Source organism: Pinus tabuliformis, chromosome 4_1 (assembly GCF_031772625.1).
Source record: "Pinus tabuliformis cultivar Carrire ecotype Pingquan chromosome 4_1, CPIR1, whole genome shotgun sequence".
Classification (NCBI taxonomy): Eukaryota; Viridiplantae; Streptophyta; class Pinopsida; order Pinales; family Pinaceae; genus Pinus; species Pinus tabuliformis.
In genome coordinates this window covers 222514369-222534370 of record NC_142303.1, presented here as the reverse complement: position 1 = coordinate 222534370, position 20002 = coordinate 222514369, and the positions used below count along the sequence as shown (strand labels likewise).

The 20002-nt window shown below is 40.6% G+C and overlaps 2 protein-coding genes across 2 annotated transcripts; one reads left to right on the top strand and one right to left on the bottom strand.

Annotated features, from left to right (window-relative positions):
* The first annotated feature begins 818 nt into the window (after window positions 1–818).
* LOC149175037 (uncharacterized) lies at window positions 819–3102 on the top strand. Its single transcript, XM_089421037.1, has 3 exons — window positions 819–902; window positions 1017–1706; window positions 2146–3102. Exons 1-3 carry the CDS (start codon window positions 819–821, stop codon window positions 3100–3102), a joined length of 1731 nt encoding a protein of 576 aa, XP_089277163.1.
* Window positions 3103–9880: 6778 nt separating this feature from the next.
* Window positions 9881–16265, bottom strand: LOC149175036 (uncharacterized). The gene is made up of 6 exons (XM_089419504.1): window positions 15834–16265; window positions 11369–11450; window positions 11210–11272; window positions 10800–10841; window positions 10595–10651; window positions 9881–10269 (listed from the first exon to the last, which is right to left on the bottom strand). Exons 1-6 carry the CDS (start codon window positions 16052–16054, stop codon window positions 10177–10179), a joined length of 558 nt encoding a protein of 185 aa, XP_089275630.1. The 5' UTR covers window positions 16055–16265; the 3' UTR covers window positions 9881–10176.
* Window positions 16266–20002: the final 3737 nt, after the last annotated feature.

Here is a 20002-nt window from a genome sequence, read left to right as displayed (position 1 = left end):
ACAACTAACATTATGGAACCCCACCGCTCTTACCTACCCGTATGCCTCTGCTATTACTTGTCTGTGTATGCCGACAATCGGTTACGGTTAACACATCCTCTCAGCCGTTTAGCCTCTCGTGCCCCTCCCTGTTCCTTACTATTCTAGGTCATTCAACGACGGGCTCCCCAACACTCCGAAGGCAGCTGGCGCGGGTTTTTAGTGACAGTTATGGAGAATATAGTTGATTATTCAGCGGACCATTTGGAGGGAATCTATATTTGGACACATCCTCATTCATCCCTGGCAGGCGTTTCCTCCCTTGATTGTGAACTCTTCGAGGTCGTCTAAGTGCCGCCATCTATCTCGGGGTCCAAAAGCTCGGTTATCACCCTCCAAGAAATCAGCCCCAGCCTGCCTGACCTCACGGATCAGCCTCTCTCGCCCTCTACTCTCCAGTTTGTGGATCATCCTCCAAACCCTAGCAGCGAAACCCTACTAGCGGGACCCGGCCCTTTCCCTCCCTCGACTGGCTCTCGGGCCTCCTCAATTGCTCAATCCCTCAATCCTATGTCTCAAGCTGCTGCCGATCATCCCTCGCTGCCTCTTCTTGCCCCCCCATCTGGTAACCTCACTAGAATTCCTCCCTTATCTAGTGTCTTCACCTTGGCGCCTAACCCGGACTCTACTATCCCTAGAACTAGCCCCCCTTCGACTGACTCTCAGCAACCCTCACCTGATGATTGGACTAGACCAACAACAAAAAAAAGAGGTGTTTGAAACCTAAGGCCTGTGAGGTCTTCCTTAAGCTAACCGAGGACACTCAATTGTGCGATTCCATGGACATCGCAGATAGGGTTTTGGTGGGCCGTGCCATGGCACACAACTATACTGCGGCAAGACTGAAGCAATGGGCAACTGAGGTATGGGGTCATCACCTGGCTGAACCTCCTTCCGTCCAAACTTTTGTCAAGGGATGGTTTGCCCTACATTTTGCCAGGGTCGAACACACAAATTGGGTGCTCTCAACCGTCTAGCACATAGAACAGGCGCCAGTGCTCCTCCACAGATGGACTCCCCTGTTTGATCCTGAACAAGAGCGGCTTGAAGTTGGCCCCCTCTGGGTCTATCTTCCTTGGTTACCATTACAATTCTGGTCTGAGGACGTCTTCAGACGTATTGGGAATGCACTTGGCACTTACTTAGAACATGACAAATCCTACCTCACTACAGGGAAGATGGCCTACGCCAGGGTCCTGGTACATTTGGATACCACTGACGGATTACAGGAGTTCATCACTATCCAATGGAGGAATTTCTCTCGGCGGCAGACATTGGATTATGAAGGAGTTCCCTTCAGATGCAAAAGATGCCATAAGGTAGGGCACCTATTTCGGGATTGCCCTCTTAATGGCAAGGCGCGCACAGGGGGTTCTGGAAGGGTGATCCCACCAAAGTCACCACCGAAGCCGGGAGAACAACCCCCTGGAACAGACTCAGAGGTACAAACGGAGCTAGCTACTGAAAAGAAGAACCCCACACAAGCAACCCCGAAGAAGCGAGGCAGACCACCTCTTCGGCCACCCTCTCCTCCTCTCACAAGGGCTAGGGCGACCGCCGGGACTGCGGATGCTTCAGGTAAGAACTCTCCCTCTGCATTTTTTCCTCATCTGCTCTCTAATGCAAATGGTAATGTTTCTTCTGCTTCTGGCATTATTCATGGCTTGGTCAGACTCTCTCTGCCCCCTTCCTCTTTGGCCTCCTCCCTTGGCCCCCCCTCATCTACTTTCTCTACCATTCCCCCTTCGTTCCTGGATCCCCCTCCTCTAAACCCTTCTGCACCTGAGTTGGGGCCTCCCTCCCCACGATATCAGACCCGATCCAAGGCAAAAAAACAGGCCCTGGACCACATTGGATTAGATCTGATTGCTTCCCACCTCTCCCCTAAACTCCCTTGTGGTCGACCCTCGTCTCTCTCCAAAGCACAGAGCCTGGCTGGAGATGAGATTGCTTCTGCCAAACAAGCAACCATTCATGGGGCACTTAGAGCACGGACCCCCCATGAAGATAGTCTCCTTCAACTATAGAGGGCTAGCTAGGCCCGATAAAAAACTAGCACTTCAAAGAATGATAGTCGCAGAACCGGTGGATGTCATCTTTTTACAGGAAACCCTAGGAACAGCGGAAGCTATCACTCACCTTCTAGAATCAATGCTCCCCGGATGGAAATTTCTTCGCCTTGATGCCAATGGAAGATCTGGTGGAATCACCTTAGGCTTCAACCCACACACCATTATTCTCCACAATTGTTGGGGTGGATGTGGGCATATTGGGGCGGATTTATTCATAGCTGACCTGGGATTGGAAATTCGGTTTTACAATGTGTATGGGCCTTGCCACCATCATCCTGAATTTTGGGATCATCTCTTGAGCTCTAAGCTTCTTCAAAAGGAATACCTTATCATGGGAGGTGATTTAAATTTCTCCTTAGGCCATTCTGAATCATGGGGACACCGAGCTCAGAGAGATCCCCTATCTGATTACTTTGAGAATGCTCTGGATGCACACAACTTGATAGATATCCCCTCTGCAAAGATGCAACCCACCTGGAGGAATAATAGGATTAGGGATGACAGTCTAGCCCGCAAACTTGATCGATTCCTGATCAGGGAAAAACTGCTTGACCATGGTTATAATCATAGACAATGGGTGGGGTCGGGAGGCATCTCTGATCATTTCCCTATTTATATGGAAAACTGTGTTGGGCAGGGGAAGCCTAAGGGGCCATTTAAATTCTTCTCTGCATGGTTAAAAGATGCTTCCTATATACGCACGGTCACAGATTTTTGGAAGAGAAATCCCCCAGATGCTGGAGGAAACATAGCTAAAGGTTTTGCTCACAATCTCACCGAGCTGAAGAGGCTTTCTAAAATATGGGCACACAACAAGAGGGTCAAGGATGATCAAACCCTGAGGCAGGCAAAAAGAGAAATAGCAAAATTTGAAAATGATCAGGGGGGTTATACAACTCCATCGAACACAAGCAAAAAATCACCTCTTACTATGCAACCAGAGGGAAGCTTAGAGATTGAGGAGCAGGGCGATCTGGATGCAAGAGGGTGACGATAACACTAAATTTTATCACAAATTTACAAATGGGAGGAAAGCAATAAACTCCATCTGGCAACTCTCGAATGAACGAGGAAAAACTGTAAACACTTTCCCCCAGCTGGCTTCGTTGGCATCCTCTCATTTCAAAAAGATTTACAGAGCTCACCCTGATGTCAATCTAGCTGAAATAATTCAAGTAGCTCAGCTTTTTCCATGCTTTGTGGAACAGGAGGATGCCAAGGATCTGACTATGGAAGTCTCTCTAGAGGAACTGGAAGCCACTCAAATGTTTTATGAAAGATAAGAGCCCTGGGCCAGATGGGTGGTCGATAGAGTTCTATCTAGCTTTCTTTGAGATTCTGGGTGTAGACCTCCTCAAAGTCATTGAGTACTCCAGACTTAACGGCAGAATGCATGCTCCCTTCTCCTCAACCTTCATTGCACTCATCCCCAAGACCGATAAGCCGACCACTTTTGATGACTACAAACTGATTTCTTTATGCAACTGCATTTATAAGATCATGGCCAAAATTATAGCCAACAGACTGAAACCTATCTTATCCAATCACATATCTCTGGAGCAATTTGCCTTCCTACAAGATCGCCAGATTCATGAAGCTGTGGGAATAGCTCAGGAGGTATTGCACTCTCTACATGTCAAGAAAATCAAAGGTATGATTCTTAAGGTAGGTCTCTCAAAGGCTTTTGACAGAGTTTGTTGGTTGTACTTAAGAATGATGTTAACCCACCTGGGTTTTCCTTTTGCTTTTATTAAATGGATTATGAGTTGTATCACTAATATACCATTCAGTGTTCTGGTTAACGAAAGCGCATCTCCATTCTTTCATTCTGAAAGAGGCCTACGCCAAGGGTCTTGATATTTCTCAATGGAGGCATTGGGGACTTGACGAATATGAGGAATATATTCTCCCTATTCAAATCAACCATTGGAATGACTATTAACTGCACCAAGTCTACTTTAACAGCGGCAGGATGCTCCCAGCACGAAATCCATTATGCTCTTCAAAGATTTCAATTCTCCCATCTAGGTCTGGAGGAGGGTCTCAAATATCTGGGATACAAGTTGAAACCTTTGGGTTACAAAACAGCAGACTGGACCTGGCTTATTGCAAAGATGGAAAAGAGACTCAACATCTGGTATCATAAATATCTATCCAGGGCAGGCAGGCTTGTTCTTATTAAAAGTGTACTGGAGGCCACCCCGGTCTATTGGATGACCCTGGCATGGATTCCCAAGGGCATTCTCTCTAGGATACAGGCCTTATGTTGCAGATTCCTTTGGAAGGGTAGTTAGACGGGGAAAATTTTTGCATGGGTCAAGTGGGATGCTCTAAACCTGCCAAAAAAATGGGGTGGTTGGGGGATTAAGAAGCTAGAGGATTTCTCCTCAGCACTGGCAGCAAAACTTGGTTGGCAGCTCATTACTACTAGCAGTCTTTGGACAAAGGTGGCTGTCTCCAAATACATTGCCCCACTACAAGTGATGGACTGGCTTAGACTACCTCAAAGGCTCTCCACAGGGATCTCAATAATATGGAAGGCGGTCATCAAGTCTATGGACTCCATCAGAGCAGGTATTACTTGGAAAATACAATATGGATCGGCTATGAGGATTGGGCTGGACCCATGGATTGGTTGTGGTAATGCTCACAGGCTGCCAATAGAACTCACAAACCACCTCAATGCAGCGAATATCACTCACATTAGTCACATCGCAAACTCTGAGCATACCACTTTATTTCAACAAGCATGGAGATCGGCTCATCGTCTGAATATCCCACATCAGTGGTATCAGACCTGGAATGATTATATCGAGGCTCTTAAAGAAGCACCCATCCGAATAAGTGAGGGTGAAGATGAGGTAATCTGGGCTCTTTCAAAGACCAGGAGATACTCTCCAAAGGAAGGCTACCTTGTTTTGGCTGAATCTCGCAGACCTCTAAACATAGAGTCATGGTGGCAGAATCTTTGGAAATTAAAAGCACCTCCCAGATGTAGACTCCTTATGTGGACAATCTTAAAAAACAAAATCCCCACCGGAGACAACCTCCTCAAAAGTTCTCAATATGGTCCATATTGGTGTTGTCTCTGTAAATGTTGCAATGAATCAGTCCCTCATCTAGTTATAGAGTGCACAGTGGCACAAGAACTATGGCAATCTCTTTTAACATCGGTGGCACCACAATGCAGGTGGACGGGAGCATCTATCACAGAAGCATGGACCGATTGGTGGACTAATGCCATCCCGACCAAGCTTAGGAACCTACCTCTCCTTGCTTGCTAGGCTCTCTGGATCGCAAGAAACAGACTCATTTTTCAGAACATCGCCCCACACTGGCCCTCCATTGCTGCTCGTGTTTTCTCTGATTTCGCCCTCCTTCTGGATGACACCGAACTCCCCAGATCCAGTATTACTGAAACAGAGTCTATTAATCATCGGTTTCCTTGGGCCTACTTTGACGCTCCGCCTAGGAGGGAGGATGTGGTGGGGGCGCCATTCTTCATTTATCTGTTTCCCACCAATACAACATTCAAATGGGATTAGGGAGGGGAACAAATAACTTTGCTGAATTAACCACCGCAAAATTTATTGTGCAATTTGCTTTGGATAAACATTGCAGAGATCTACAATTATTTGGGGACTCTAAAGTTGTTTGTGACTGGTTAAACAAAACTACTAGATGCTCTGCTTTTTCATTGAGACATATTCTGGATGAGGCTCTGTGACTTATCTCTTATTTTGACTCTTTTACATGCCATCATATCTACAGGGAATGGAACACAGCTGCCGACAGACTATCCAAGGAGGCTGCGGACAGGCCTCCAGGCACTTGGTTAATTCAGGAACAGAGGGAAGGCGCTCATTACCAATACTTCCATCGGCCATATATGGACATAGCTGTATAGCACCAGCTCAATGGCAGCCAGGACTACTTCATAAGTTTTTTTGTCGTCAGTCATTATTCCATCTGTAAATATACATATTTTCTCTTGAAATGCTCAGCACTATTCAAGTGCTGGACTACTTATCTGGTAAATTATTATACAGTATATTACATGACATTGATGCCTCCCTGCGTGGACATAAGGCATCAATTTTTTTGAACAGTTACACACCTGAACTTTATTTTTGGACAGGCAGCACCTCTCTTATAGCATATGCATCATGCATTTACAACATGTAATTTTCCTTCCTTAATGAAAGTTACGATTTTTCCAAGGGGAAAAAAAACAACTACTAAAATTTAGAAGATAATAGAAAATCAACACACAAATGTCTGATATGAGCATGGCATTTGATGTGGAAAGCTTATCAAGACAACTACACGGGTGAGAACATAGTTAAAAGTGTTGTTAAAACGTTACGAGTCAACAGAGCTCAGCTCAAAGCCAACTAAATCAAACAAAAAAGAGATTCTACCCACTCTACAAGTTTTCCATGATTCAGTAAGTTTAGTGAGTAATGCCAAAAATGGAATATTTAACAAATTGCCAACTTAATGTTAAAATATTCCCAGGCTAATGTCAATTTTTTTTTCGTTTTCTTGAAATGTCAATTTATTATGACAAGTGATATGAAAACTCTGTTTTTGGGTTAGTGAGTCATTGTCGAGCCCCAAGTGTCTTTAAGTCCTTGATTTTTCGTGAGGGTATTAAGGATAACTAAATTAGATCTTCCAATCACTCTTCCACTCTGCCAGCAATCTCTAGAAATTTTTGCATGATTTTATTCCAATTAGAGTCTGAGATTTAACTCCAATTGTTTTCTAAATTACTTGTTCTATGCAGTTTGAAAGGTCATTTCCTCGGTAGTAAAGATATCTTTGAACTCCCTTGCTAAATTCAAGCTCTATTGAAAACAGTGAAGTAGAGATGTTTTCAACAGGAATCATGATTGTGTTCCTACTCAGATCAAATATAATAATGATCAAAATCTCCACGATCCAGGTCATGAAAAATGCAGGCGTTTGAGACGCAAGAAAATGCAACCATATTTATCAAATACATTAGAACAGAAATCACTTTGGAAACACGAAGAGCAATTAGATACGTAAGAAGTATCTTACATTCCTCCACAAAGGTTAAGGCTTTTCTGGATGGAGAACTGAAGTGAAAAACTGATACTCAACCCTCAAAGATGAAGGTTACTAAATATTGTAAACTCAAGTACAACAAGGACATCGTGATGTCAAGTTCATAGATAAAAATTAATAAATATTATCAAAACAAATAGAAAGAGAGCAAGGTGATGCACACCGAGAAAACTACTGTTTGCCACCTGAGAAGTTCTGTGCAGCTAGCACTAGCTGCAATACCAAGTACAACCATCTTACAAGACAAATACCTCTATGTAAACTATAAAAAAAAAAAACTTACTAACCAGCAAATATTAACCATGAATCATCTCAAAATCATAGCTCCATATAGAAGCAAAGACACTAGCATTTTGAACCCAAAATCTACTGCATGATCCCAAAATTTCCCCGATGGAAAGGGATAATATTTGAAAGCTTTAGTCTGGAGACAACAGAAATGTGAACGGAAGGAACGTGCATGGTCTTGTCAAAAATTATCAACTACCAGGCCATGCTTTAGGCTAGAAGCCAACTTACAGTAAACCACTTACCAAACCTTACTCTAACTCTGCAAAGGACAAAGGGCTCAAATAAGCTTTGTTTCAGGTTTGCCAAGTAGGCAATGGTTTTGCAAGTTATACAACTAAACTGTGTGGAAGTTATAAAAGGTTTTCCTTGATTCCCAAAACATATTGTGACATAGAAAAACCAGTGATAAACAAGGATGCATTCCTGATGTCAGGGGGCACGCTCCCCACACACCCGGGGGATGTGGGTATTCCAAGGGGGGCATTCGCCCATGTCTCCTTTTGCAGGGAAGCACAAGGAAATGCAATAGGGAACATCCTCTCAAAAAATGAGATGATTCCATGCTCTCGTTTTTTATCAAAACCCACAGTTTTCAACACCCCCCACCTCCCCAGTAATTGCTGGTAATATTAAGAGTGAAATTCTCCCATGCTCTCTTTTTACCGGAGTGCTGTTTTGAACCCCACCTCCCTGGTAATTACGGGTAATATTAAATAGTTGAAGTTTTCCTTCTCTATCCTTTTACATTCTCCTTTTATCTTTCCTGTGTTATCCTTTTAAATTTCTAACACTACCAATAATTGTTCCAAGATGTTTGAAAGTGGTTCCGACTTCCAATTTCATTGGACTTTATATGGAGAAAGCAAAATTTCATATCCCATCCAAAATTTCGCAAACCTAACAATTGTCAGGAATGGCAGGATTGCAGCATTTTCATTGCATTATATGATTGGCATTTAATCAAGAGCATCAAGCCCTCTATGTACTGCAATGTTGTTGGTGTTGATTGTTGAACTCCTCTGTCGTGATTTTAGCAAAAATGTACGCTTCACTCAAGCCAAAACCACTAAATAGGCATTTTAACTTTTTTTCTGCCATGTTTAAAAGCTTGGAATAGGTAGTTTCATCAAAATTAGACAGTTTTGACTGATGTCCTCGAAGGATCAAAGTGGAGGCAGAGAATAGAAAAGGAAACAAAGGATGATACTAATGATGGAGATCCCAATATAAGAGATGATTTTGATGGTAGCATGATGGTTTTTGGACCCTAGAGGCTATTAAAAGCCTCAATGTCTAAGTAATTCATTTCGGATATATATCATGATTCGCATTGGTGCCATTTTGCTATAATCACCATTAATGCTTGCCATATTAATGAGATATATATTAAATTTTGCATATTTATGTAGTTTTTAGTAACTCAATTCACCAGCCAATTCCAATCCCATACTAGTCAGACCTTGACTGGTTCCGATTCTGCAAAGTTTGGTTACATGTAATGATGAAAGTTGTTGGAACATTGTTATGCATAAGATTTCAATAAATTATGTTCCAGTTTTCATTTATTTTAATTTATATTTATTACTCTTTTAGGCACGGTCCACCGTATATCAAGGACCCCAATGTCACCTAATGTTCCCTAGAATTTGGGGGTTGCTTCCACGCATCCCTAGGATGCATTTCCTCACTCCCTCATCCCAGAAATTTGGTTGAACATTGAGAAAAAATGACACTCATCCAGTGAACCAACCACTCAATGAGTTCATGAACAAGCTACTATTGAGTAAAGGCACCTCTAAATGTCAAGGTGAGCTATAATGAACAGCAATATTCTACGTGAAACATGTTAGAAAGTAAAGAATGGGAGAATAATGAACAAGGGATCAGTAGAAAGAATCACAAAAAAAAATTCCACCTACTTCTATACAACCATTCCTTGGATGAAGGGAGACTGGGGAAATTTTTGTGGCTGAAACTAATGTATCTAGTTAAAATATGGTTATGTGAAGTTACATAACATTTTTCTAAAGGTCAGACTGCTAGTAGATGACTTCAAAACAAGGAAGCATTGTGTAAGGAATTGTTTTACAATATTAAACATTCATATTTTACAGAGGAAATAATGCCTACTTACCAATGGTTGGCACATTCTGTCAAATTATACTACCATCTTGGTAGTACCAAGACATTTTCAAAGAAATATGCTGGCAGGTGCAGAAAATAAAATAAACATCTTGTAATCAATTAAGCTTATTTCACTAACAAAGAAGCCCTCTCACCATCAAATATAATACACAACCCAGCATTTATCAAAAAATGCTGAGAAAGCATCAAGATTAAATATCCTTACTTCGAAAAAACACCAGACAGGAAATCTGATACTCTTGAGTAAGAAACATTGTATTGAAAAATTAATGTTTGCTAAATCTAAGACTTGCTGATTTAGAAATACAAGACGCTACACATGAATAGTCAACAATTTCAGACCTGTGTACAAAGCAGCTAATACCTTGGAATCTTCAGAATTCCTCATTAGTGTTTCATTTTTATCACACTAAATTCATATAGATTTCAATTTTGTGATATACAAACCCACACAAAAAACATTGATCTAATCGTGAATCACACCAGTTATGGTGGATCACACTCCTGCGGAAGAATGAGGCCAGATCAGACCAAATTAATCATAACTGGCATTCAAGAACTTCAAAAGCTCACTCCTGTTGTTCTCAGCCAATTTGTCTTCCTTTGTTTTGTCAACCTTCAGAAGAATCTGCAAAAAGGAGATAAGATGATGAAATTCTAGCGTAGAGATAAAATGACACACTAATAAAAGTCATTAAATTCACTATAAAAAGGAAGAAAAACCCCAACGCAGATCTTGAAACATCCAAAGACATTGAAAATCTCTAGCATAAAACTAAATAAATACAATTTTATCAAAATTAAATAATAACATGCAGAATGACCATATCCCGGGGTTAGGAAAACTACTAACTGAACAGTATTTGAGGATAGAGCAGGAAGAATATTGCAAACATCATATCAAGGCCCAATTGATAATAATAACTTTAAAAAGGCGTGATTTTAAACATAACCTTTTTTCCAGAGACCGCACTGCGTCTCACATTATCTTCTTTATCCCGCCCAAGGAACTGAATTACATTTGACAAATAAAAGTATATAAGGTGGCTGCAGCACACAATATCTTAGCAGAGACAAAACTATGGTAGAATTTTGTATAGAGAAACACAACTTCAATACCAGATTTCAATAATTTGCAATTCACTCTCCATTACTAACCTTTGAAAGTTGCACTGGACCATTACTCTCTTTTTCCTGCTTCTATATTTAGCTCCCAGTCAATCGACAAGCCCAACAACAAGACAGTCGAGAAACATCAGCAAGCAGCATCAAAACACAGCCAATAAGAGTTGGCCAGCCAAGAAAGTGTCCAGCAACCAGGTTGCAGATCCCAGCTCCAATGTCAGAAGAGCCCATCCAAATACACAGGCAGAAAACCATATCAGTAACCTTGGAAGCGAAGCATTTAGATTACTTTACATTACCTTCTTCCCAACCATAAGGCAATCTACTCTTTGACAAATTATACGTTTTGTACAGTAATGTAATATAGGATATATTTTCAAAAGAAAAAGTTTTTACTGAATCAAAATTGTCAGATCAACCCTTGCAATGGAAAAGAGGCTTACCTCTCTTGCCTTGTGTTTATGACGTCTGTTCTTGTGACTCCTTTCCCTGGACTTCTCTTTGGTCTGTAAAAAGGAAACAAAAATAATAAATATGCAATGAATAGAAGAGACTAGATGCAAGCATTATAAGAAAGAGAAACAAGGAAAAGGAACTGATACCTTTTTTGATTTGTCTCTGCGTCTATACTTTCTTGGCCGATCAGATGCCTCTGAATCACTACCACTGGTGGAACTTTCACCCCTGTTACGCAATAGGCATATCAATTACTTAAATCCGTAGTAAATGAAACTAAACCCTCTACTTAATTGATTTTATTGCTTTTCAAGTATTTCAAATAAAGTCTAACTGTTTTATAGCCCAGTGATCTATCACTTCAGGTGGACCCTTTTAAAGGATCAGACTTCACATGATAATACTTCAGATGAAAAGTTTAATACGAGAAAAAGACCCTGTAAATAAACCAACTGAATCTGATTAAATAATCACTCTATATTTGATTTGATGTTAAAGTTCACTGTTTTCTGACAATGCCCAGTAAATAACCAACAGGTAACAGAATTCCACGCATCAAGGCAATTCTATTTTGTTTGTTCTTTTATCATTTCTTGGTGCTTGCACCCAAAATTGATCTATTTTACAGAGTTCATGCTCAAAAACTGATTTTCAATCGTTTTCAATTAGCCATGTTTACTGCAACAAGGATGTTGAAGAACCAGGCAGAAAAACACCAGAAAGCCAACTTTGGCTCCCAATGGCAAAGCACACAATCCTTTCATTTTTAAAAATGGTAAACTTACCTACAAGCAACTCTTTTTACACGTGAGTCAGTAGATAAGTAACAAAACAAAGTTTCCCCTGGTCTGAACTTGAAGTTCCCACGGAACCCTCAAAATTAGTTTAATCTGGCTGTCAAATATTACTTCATTGTTTACCATTCGAACCATATTGAGAGCCTATCATAGTCCAATATAGTTTAAAACATGCATTGCATATAGAATCTAGATACAGCTTCTATGGCTTCTGAGGCACAAAGAAAAATCTATACTTTCCTATGCATGCAAAAGGGTTCATGCATCTACCATTCGAGTGTAAGTATATAGCCACTGCAACTATTTAATGCAAACCACAAAAACAAAGACAAGCAAAATTCTACAATATCAAGAAATAAATAATGTACACATGGCTTGAATACAGAAGCATCTACCATTCGAGTGTATGTTTATAGCCAATGCAACTATTTAATGTAAACCACAGAAACAAAGACAAGTAAAATTCTACAATATCAAGAAATAAATAATGTACACATGGCTTGAATACAGAATTGTTGAGCAAAATGAAATCATTCAATCATTAGTCAACTTTAGGTCATTGACATTAGGCTCTAGCTCCGATAATCAAAGAAACTTCAACAACACCAACACACTTGAGTATTTCCAGTTTATCCAGACCCGAAATTAGGTCCAAAACTTTCTGCAATAATCACATGGTTTGCATCCAAGCAATAATAATGCATCCAAATTTGCTTTCTTCAATGGAACTTTGCAAAATCATGTAATGTTCTAAATTAACCAAATATTTAATTTCCAGGGAGAAGACCCCAAAATATCCACTGTAAACTATACCCAACAAATTATAAGCAAGCTTACCAATTCTGTGGTTAACTGGATAAATCAAAAGCATATTTCAACAGACTAGGCCAACTGCATGTCCTAGGTGAATTTGATAGAATAAATATCCCCTCGATCATGGAGGCTAAGCCAGAGTTAAAGCTACCTTCATTAACAAATGGTTATTTACTAAATAAATTAAAACACAACGATAATTATAACAGGAAGTAAGCTCTTTGGCCATCAACATCCCGCTCAGAAGGTTCTGAGTCCTGACCTGAGTGCAAGCAGAACTTTTCCTGGTAACAATCCGACAAGCTAGCTAATTTTCCACCTTAGAAATCTATTGAGTGCCTCGCGTATATGACCATTTATTTACTTCTGGTGCAGCCCAGGTTTGCTTGTTCCCATTTGCTGCATGCACAACTACAGACGTGCTAGCAGCTATTTTGCTCCCCAGTAACCTCGAATCACAGATTCACTCAATCCGCATTCATGGATCCACAACCAGCATTTGGGACATTTCACTCCAGGTATCACAAAAAGATCAAGAATATGTTCTCTCCCTACACGATGGATTTTTTCTGTACATCAATAAAATATAAAATCCACATTAAAAAAGGAGTCGGGAGAAAACAAAAGCCAGACAACATATTCATATCCTTATAATGGTGCCCTACGACCTATTTCCCGTGCCCTCTACAATCCTACAAGGCTCCAACTCTAAACCTAAACTTAAAAGGCAGCTCTTCCAAGCTATAATGGTCCACATTAGGGTTCGTCCAATGGGCAGCGAAGGGTGTTAAGCGTTTTGTTTGCACCTAGTCTCCTTCGTACCAAAGTTACACAAATCTACTTTACTCTGCAACGCAAAGTAGAGTCAACATAGGAATTTTTACAATGAGTTTCTAAAAATATTGTTTTTCAACATTATGTTACATCAACAACGAGGCTCTAAAAGCCCTCTAGAGTACAAAAAATAATCATGTTACAATAAATAACTAAATATCATTAAAATCATTGTCTATATTTCGATTGTCTTCATTAGTCTCACCCTCTAAGCATTAAAGTAAGATAGAAAAAGTTTAACATGTCAAAACAGTGATTTTGTTTGAGTCATTGATACATCTTACTAGGGTTATGACAGATGAGTTCAACAATCACTGCCACCAACATCGAGGTACATAGAAGGCTTGGTGCTCTTCCTTAAATGTTTGTAGCTTTGTTCCATACCCTCAAACATGACAGAATCCAATGGAAATGTTGCAATGCCACCAATCCTGAAATGCTGAATTTTGAATGGGATCTAAAATTTTACTTTCTCCATATGGATACATCTTACTAGGGCTATGGCAGATGAGTTAAACAATCACTGCCACCAACATCGAGGTCCATAGAAGGGCTCGGTGCTCTTCCTTAAATACTAGTTCCATACCCTCAAACATGACAGAATCCAATGAAAATGCTGCAATCCCGCCAAAATGCTGAATTTTTAAATGAGATTTAAAATTTTACTTTCTCCATATAAAATCCAATGAAATTGAAACCACTCTCAAACATCTTAAAACAATTAATGATAATGTTAAAAATTTAATTAAAAGTGAAGTGACATACTCTATTATCTTTTATAAAATTTAAGTAAAAGTAAAAGACATGCTCCTTTATCTTTTATCTTTCAGCATGTCACTTTAAATTTAACATTACCATTAATTACTAAGGTGGGTGAATTGGGGGTTGGGGCTCACTTTAAATAGCATTAGTAGGGCCCATAAGTCATTGTGCTTGCAAATGACTTATTATATGGCCTTTTTTTTAAATGGGTGTCAGTTGTCCCTGGCTGCACCATAAAAGGCTATATGATCCGGCAATTCATTGCTTTAAGGCCAGTTAAATGGTTCAGAGCACCCGGTGGAATTCATTTTGCCTTCAAACCAGTTGAACCAGCCAGTTCTGCTCTGCTTCCAATAACACTGACACGGTTCCAGCATTGATCATTTCCTAACCCATGCTGGAAAAGTAAACGTTAACAGCAAAACAAATTATCCAAATAAAAAGTACAAGAACCAGTGCATGTAACACTAACTGCACATTTTCAGGCAATCACTAGATTTACAATAATAACAAAGGCCACTTTCTGACCATTGCCAAAGAAAGAAGAACCCAACAATTGGAAAGTAGCTTACTGTGTGAAGAGCCCATCGGTGACTTGACAAAACGATAAAAATAGCTCAGCTTATCAAAAAACTAAGGAACGTGATCTCGGTAAAACTCCGCAAGCTTTTTGCTTAACAAAAATTATCCAATTTTTTGCTGAAACCGGATCAGAAGTCCTGGGACATGTCACCTTGGGGCATCTCATTTCAGACAATTAGTGGATTTAAAATAAAAACAAAGGCCACTTTCTGACCATTGCCAAAAACAAAGAAAAATCCAACCATTGGAAAGCCATAAGTGCCTTGACAAAACTCTGGCACTGGCTCGACTTATCAAAATATAAGGAACATGATATCGGTAAAGCACCTACAGGAATCCTCTAAGGACCGAACCTGGCGTAGTTGTGGTAAATTCCCACCAGTCTATTGCTAGACCACACCGCAGCCGACGGTAAAATTCGGCAAGCATATTTTTGCAAAACCAAGTGCCGCTGATTCATACGAATCGTGTATAAACGCTTGACTCATGTATAAACCCTTTGACTTCGGTATGTGGATGTGTTGGGCAGTTAATTTACTTCCCTTCGTAGCACACATTCTCATCCGTGTTGTTTTAGTATGGCTGCTTACGTTAAAAAAGAGTAAAGGCCTGAAGCCATATTCATCCAGGTATTAGGGATTTGGCCTATTAAAAAACCCAATAAGCAAATGAAAAAAGCAATTTATCGAGGCAGTGATCTCAAACAGAGAATAAATTCCGTGTAAACCCTGGGTAATGAGGGTTTTACTTTTCTTTTTTGAATGGCGCGCACCGGAGTGACTTTAAAACTAATAAAATAAATGACGTGCAGAATAAATCATACCTGCAGCGCCGCTTGGGAGATCGATCTGAATAAGAAGAATAAGAAACAGAAGAGGAAGTGTCATCGCTTTCACTGCGCTTTCGCTTGTGCTTCGATTTGCGCGGGTGCCTGTCCTTGTTCTTGTGATCTTTGTCCCTATGGCGGTGCCGGCGGCTTCTTTGGAGCTGCTGCTGCTCTGAATCAGACGATGAAGACGACTCCAATGAGGACGATGCCGCCATTGCCCTGCGCCACGTTATCCTACAGCTGCCTATGTCCTCCTCCTGATCGAGCTGAGAACGTTAAATATGCTATGGTGCTCCGGCAAACAAAAAGCTCTGCAGCAGATCGAATTTGTCACTCGGTGGTCACGAGATCGATTCGCTGAGTGGAATGCACGCCTTGAATTGCGTGCGTACCAATTAGCCCCTTATTCACTATATATATGTAGTGAATATAAAAGGGCTTTAAGTTACCGTTTAATCGGTAATGTTATAGTTATATATATATTACATGCAGCACGCAGTAATTTGGATCGTTGGATTGGTGAAAATAAGTGTGATAAAATAAAAAATAAAAAAATCAATCTTTTATATATAAAATTTTAGTGATTTGGTTCATTTGATTGATGATGTCGGACCTGCTAATATGTCAAGTGATTTCTCCAGTAAGAAGTCTCAATTAGACCTTAGACTGTTTGGTGTAGAAGTCCCAGCGGTGGATCGTATAGTAATGTTTTGAACGTGATTTCGCACAGAAGCAAGTAAGATGTCCCTGTTGGTAGCAAGGGTATGATAGTTGCGGCAAAACAAGGAAGGTGCATGAATGGTTCTAACACACGGAGAGTGGGGCGAGTGCGCCCCTTGGAAACCTATGATAGCACGCGACTTGGAAGGGAACACACGAGCGTAGATGTATTACAAACTGGAAAGCAAGTTAGCTAACAATCCAAAGTGATGTTAAACAAATCAACACATTTCAGTGAGATTCATACATACTTATATAGAATAGTCCATACATGCATGCATAAGCAAATAGATACATATACTATTTAGAGTAAACAAGATAGCTGGAATACAGTGTGACATATGCATGAAACATGTTGGCTCTGTTATATTAAGAAGTGTAAGTTCCAGTCATAGAATACATCCATGTCCAACCACTAGTTCTGACAATATAACGTTATAGCCACAACCGCCTGCTCCTCCGAAAGAGTTACTAGCTCTGCGCAGTGCAGAAGCCAAGGCTCGTTACAATACTATCCAAGCTCTCTCTAAGATAGTCTTATCGGAAGCTTGGCTGACCAAAAGCCTATACAATGAGTTATGAGGTGTTATTTATAGCAAAGGGTGGGGTGACCCTTAACATCCCCCTTTGAGACCGTTCATCTACCCTCATGACTCTTCAATTACTCTATGGTTGTTACATTCAACTATCGACACTTGAACTTCCACTTGACAAGACGTTACATTACAATGCACATGTGCCGTGTGAGACAAAATGGCTTGAGCAAGCCATGCAAGACATCACTCACACTCGAACCGTTGTGGTGAGACCAACTCTTTGACATGCTTGTGATGGTCGAAGGTGATGAGCTGATGCCAAGCTTGGTTGTTCGTGATGGTGTCTGTGCGCTCAATGGTGACATCTTGTTGAAGCGAACTCTTGCCTTCGTTGAGGTCCACTGATATGGCTCCTCTGTCCAAATCGTCTGATAGCATGTGCATGGTTGTCCTGGTGCGACCAAACCGGCAACATGTTGATGCATAGTGTCTACGCTGCTCTCCAAGCATGTGTTGGTGGCCATGCACATCAACTTGTTGAGGTACATGTTCAGCTCCAGTCGGACTTGCTTCTTGTCTTCGCCTCAGTGAGTGTGCTGAATGGGTGGGATCGCATGCGTGCGCACAATGACATGCATGCTGTTGCATTCCCTTGCATGCGATCAACAACACTGCTCACCTTGTCTGCTTTGTGCCAGCTGCTAGGATGGATCTATAACTTGTACGGGCGTAGTTTCATCCGTGAGTGCATGTTGCGCCCCCTATTGTACATGTTCCTGTTGCAACTCATTCTCTCATCTATGCAGCTCTTGTTCTTCCTTAAGTTGTTGCTTCAGCACATGCAACTCCTTCTTTGTTCCGTTCTCTGCCTTCGCACGATCTTCATGTCGCGTCATCACCTCATAGCCTGAGTCTCCAAAGTTGCTTTCATCACAAGTGGATTTGCTTGAGCTTGCAACTTTGTTCCACCTTTGTGTTGTCAACAACCTTCCTCTTGTGTTTGTTGCATTTGGTATGCTGCCTTTAGTTGTTGTTGATAGTGCTACTTGTTGTAATGTTGTTGCCATCATATCTTGATGTCTTTGTGGGTAGGCAAGTTCATAAACACTTGATTGACTGCATCCACAAGTGTGCTCTAAATAGTGTCTTCTACTCTACTCTCATGGAAACCAGTGTACCTGTGCTCCTGAGAGACAGATGAACACCTGTGATACCTGGAGACATGGCAACACTCATGGCAAGCAATCCGTCAGTCGAAAACCAAAACGAACTTGAGAATTGACTTGCAACATACCTGTGTGACTGATCATGAAGGTTGTACAATTTCCATCGGGAGGTCGAGAGACTAATTGCCAAAACTGCGCAAGGCACAGTTCGCGCTATCAAGAGACTGACTAACTGTTGGAAGTCCAAGAAACCCACTTGTTGTACAAAGAGTTATGTAAAGTCGAAAAGTCATGGAAGTTAAACAATCATGAGGGTAGTCAAATAGCGATAAGAGTTAGTTTCACCCTTGGCTATAAATACCCCCTCATTTGTACATGCAAAGGACTTTTCTCCTCAACTCCTCCCACATAGCCAAGAGAGTTTGTTATCTTTTCTTTGAGGAGTAAGCAGTGGCTCCAACGCCCCTCACACGGGGTTAGTGATGTATGGTGTAACAATGTGTCTTGGAACTTTCGCTTAATTCAAAAGCCTGCTAACAGGCCAGCACATTTTCACACATGTATTGTATCTGTTGTAAGACTAATCTTTAACACTTGTAATGCATGTTGCTTGAACCTGTGTTTAACACTAGAACTAATTCACTTGTTGTAATACACATATGTTAATGGAATGTTGTATATGTTGTTAACGTTGTCTCACCCGTGTAGACTACGCACTCGTGCGGACTAATCCGCTGAATGTTATACATGTTATCTTCCCTTGTGTGTTGTGATTGTCGCATCTGTGTGGATTGTTCCACCGGAAGCTGTGCATGTCCTATTGTGTTGTGAGTTCCTAGCAGAGTTGGGACTTCTCCCAACCGACTTGGAGCTCACTTTCACCCTCTCTCCCTCTACAGTGAAAGAACCATTGACACAAGTAACACTTACACTTATCAGGCACGCGAACCTCACTTCTTGAAGACAAAGCAAACCACTCTCTTGTGCTGACAAGCAAGAGTTGAGGCAAATCTTTAAGATAATGGCAATCGGGCCATCATACCGGATGGGACTCCCACACCAAACGGTGTGAGGTCTAGTTGGGACTTCATACTGGGGTGATCCCCTGAATGTTGGCGGGTCTAACACCGTTTATGTGCTATTATTGTTGGTAGGATTGTTGAAAATAAAGCAATGTTATTATTTTAAGATTATTTTTGTATTTTAATATAAAATGCTATAATAAAATAAGTTGTTTTTAGTGCAATTTTTTGGAAGCTTTTCCAGAGGGTTTTTCCCCTCTAATCTATCTAAAATCCGACAAGAATTTATTGAAATCACAAGCTTGATGGGTAACCCATGCACAATTGAAGTGCCCTAGAGTTTTCCAGGGTGTTAAATCCATATATACAATAAAAAACCAGTTTAAATAACACAAATCAAGATTTCACCTCAAATTTTTCCACCGGATTCCGGCACCAAAAAGTCGCAAAAAAGACAACTCCATAATAAAATACATAAACAAAGTAGTGAAGAAATAGAATGGCTAATAAATGTTTATAGTAATTATTTTGTGTCATTTGTAATGTTGAGAATTTGTAACATCAAGAAGAGAATAGAGGTCAGAAAAACAATTTGTAAACCTTTAATTTCATTTATTATAATGTGTATATGATGAAGAATATTCTGATACTATGAAATCTAGACCATTCATAATTTTTTTTTTTTAAGAATTGAAATTCCAAAAGCCCTATTTTAAAAT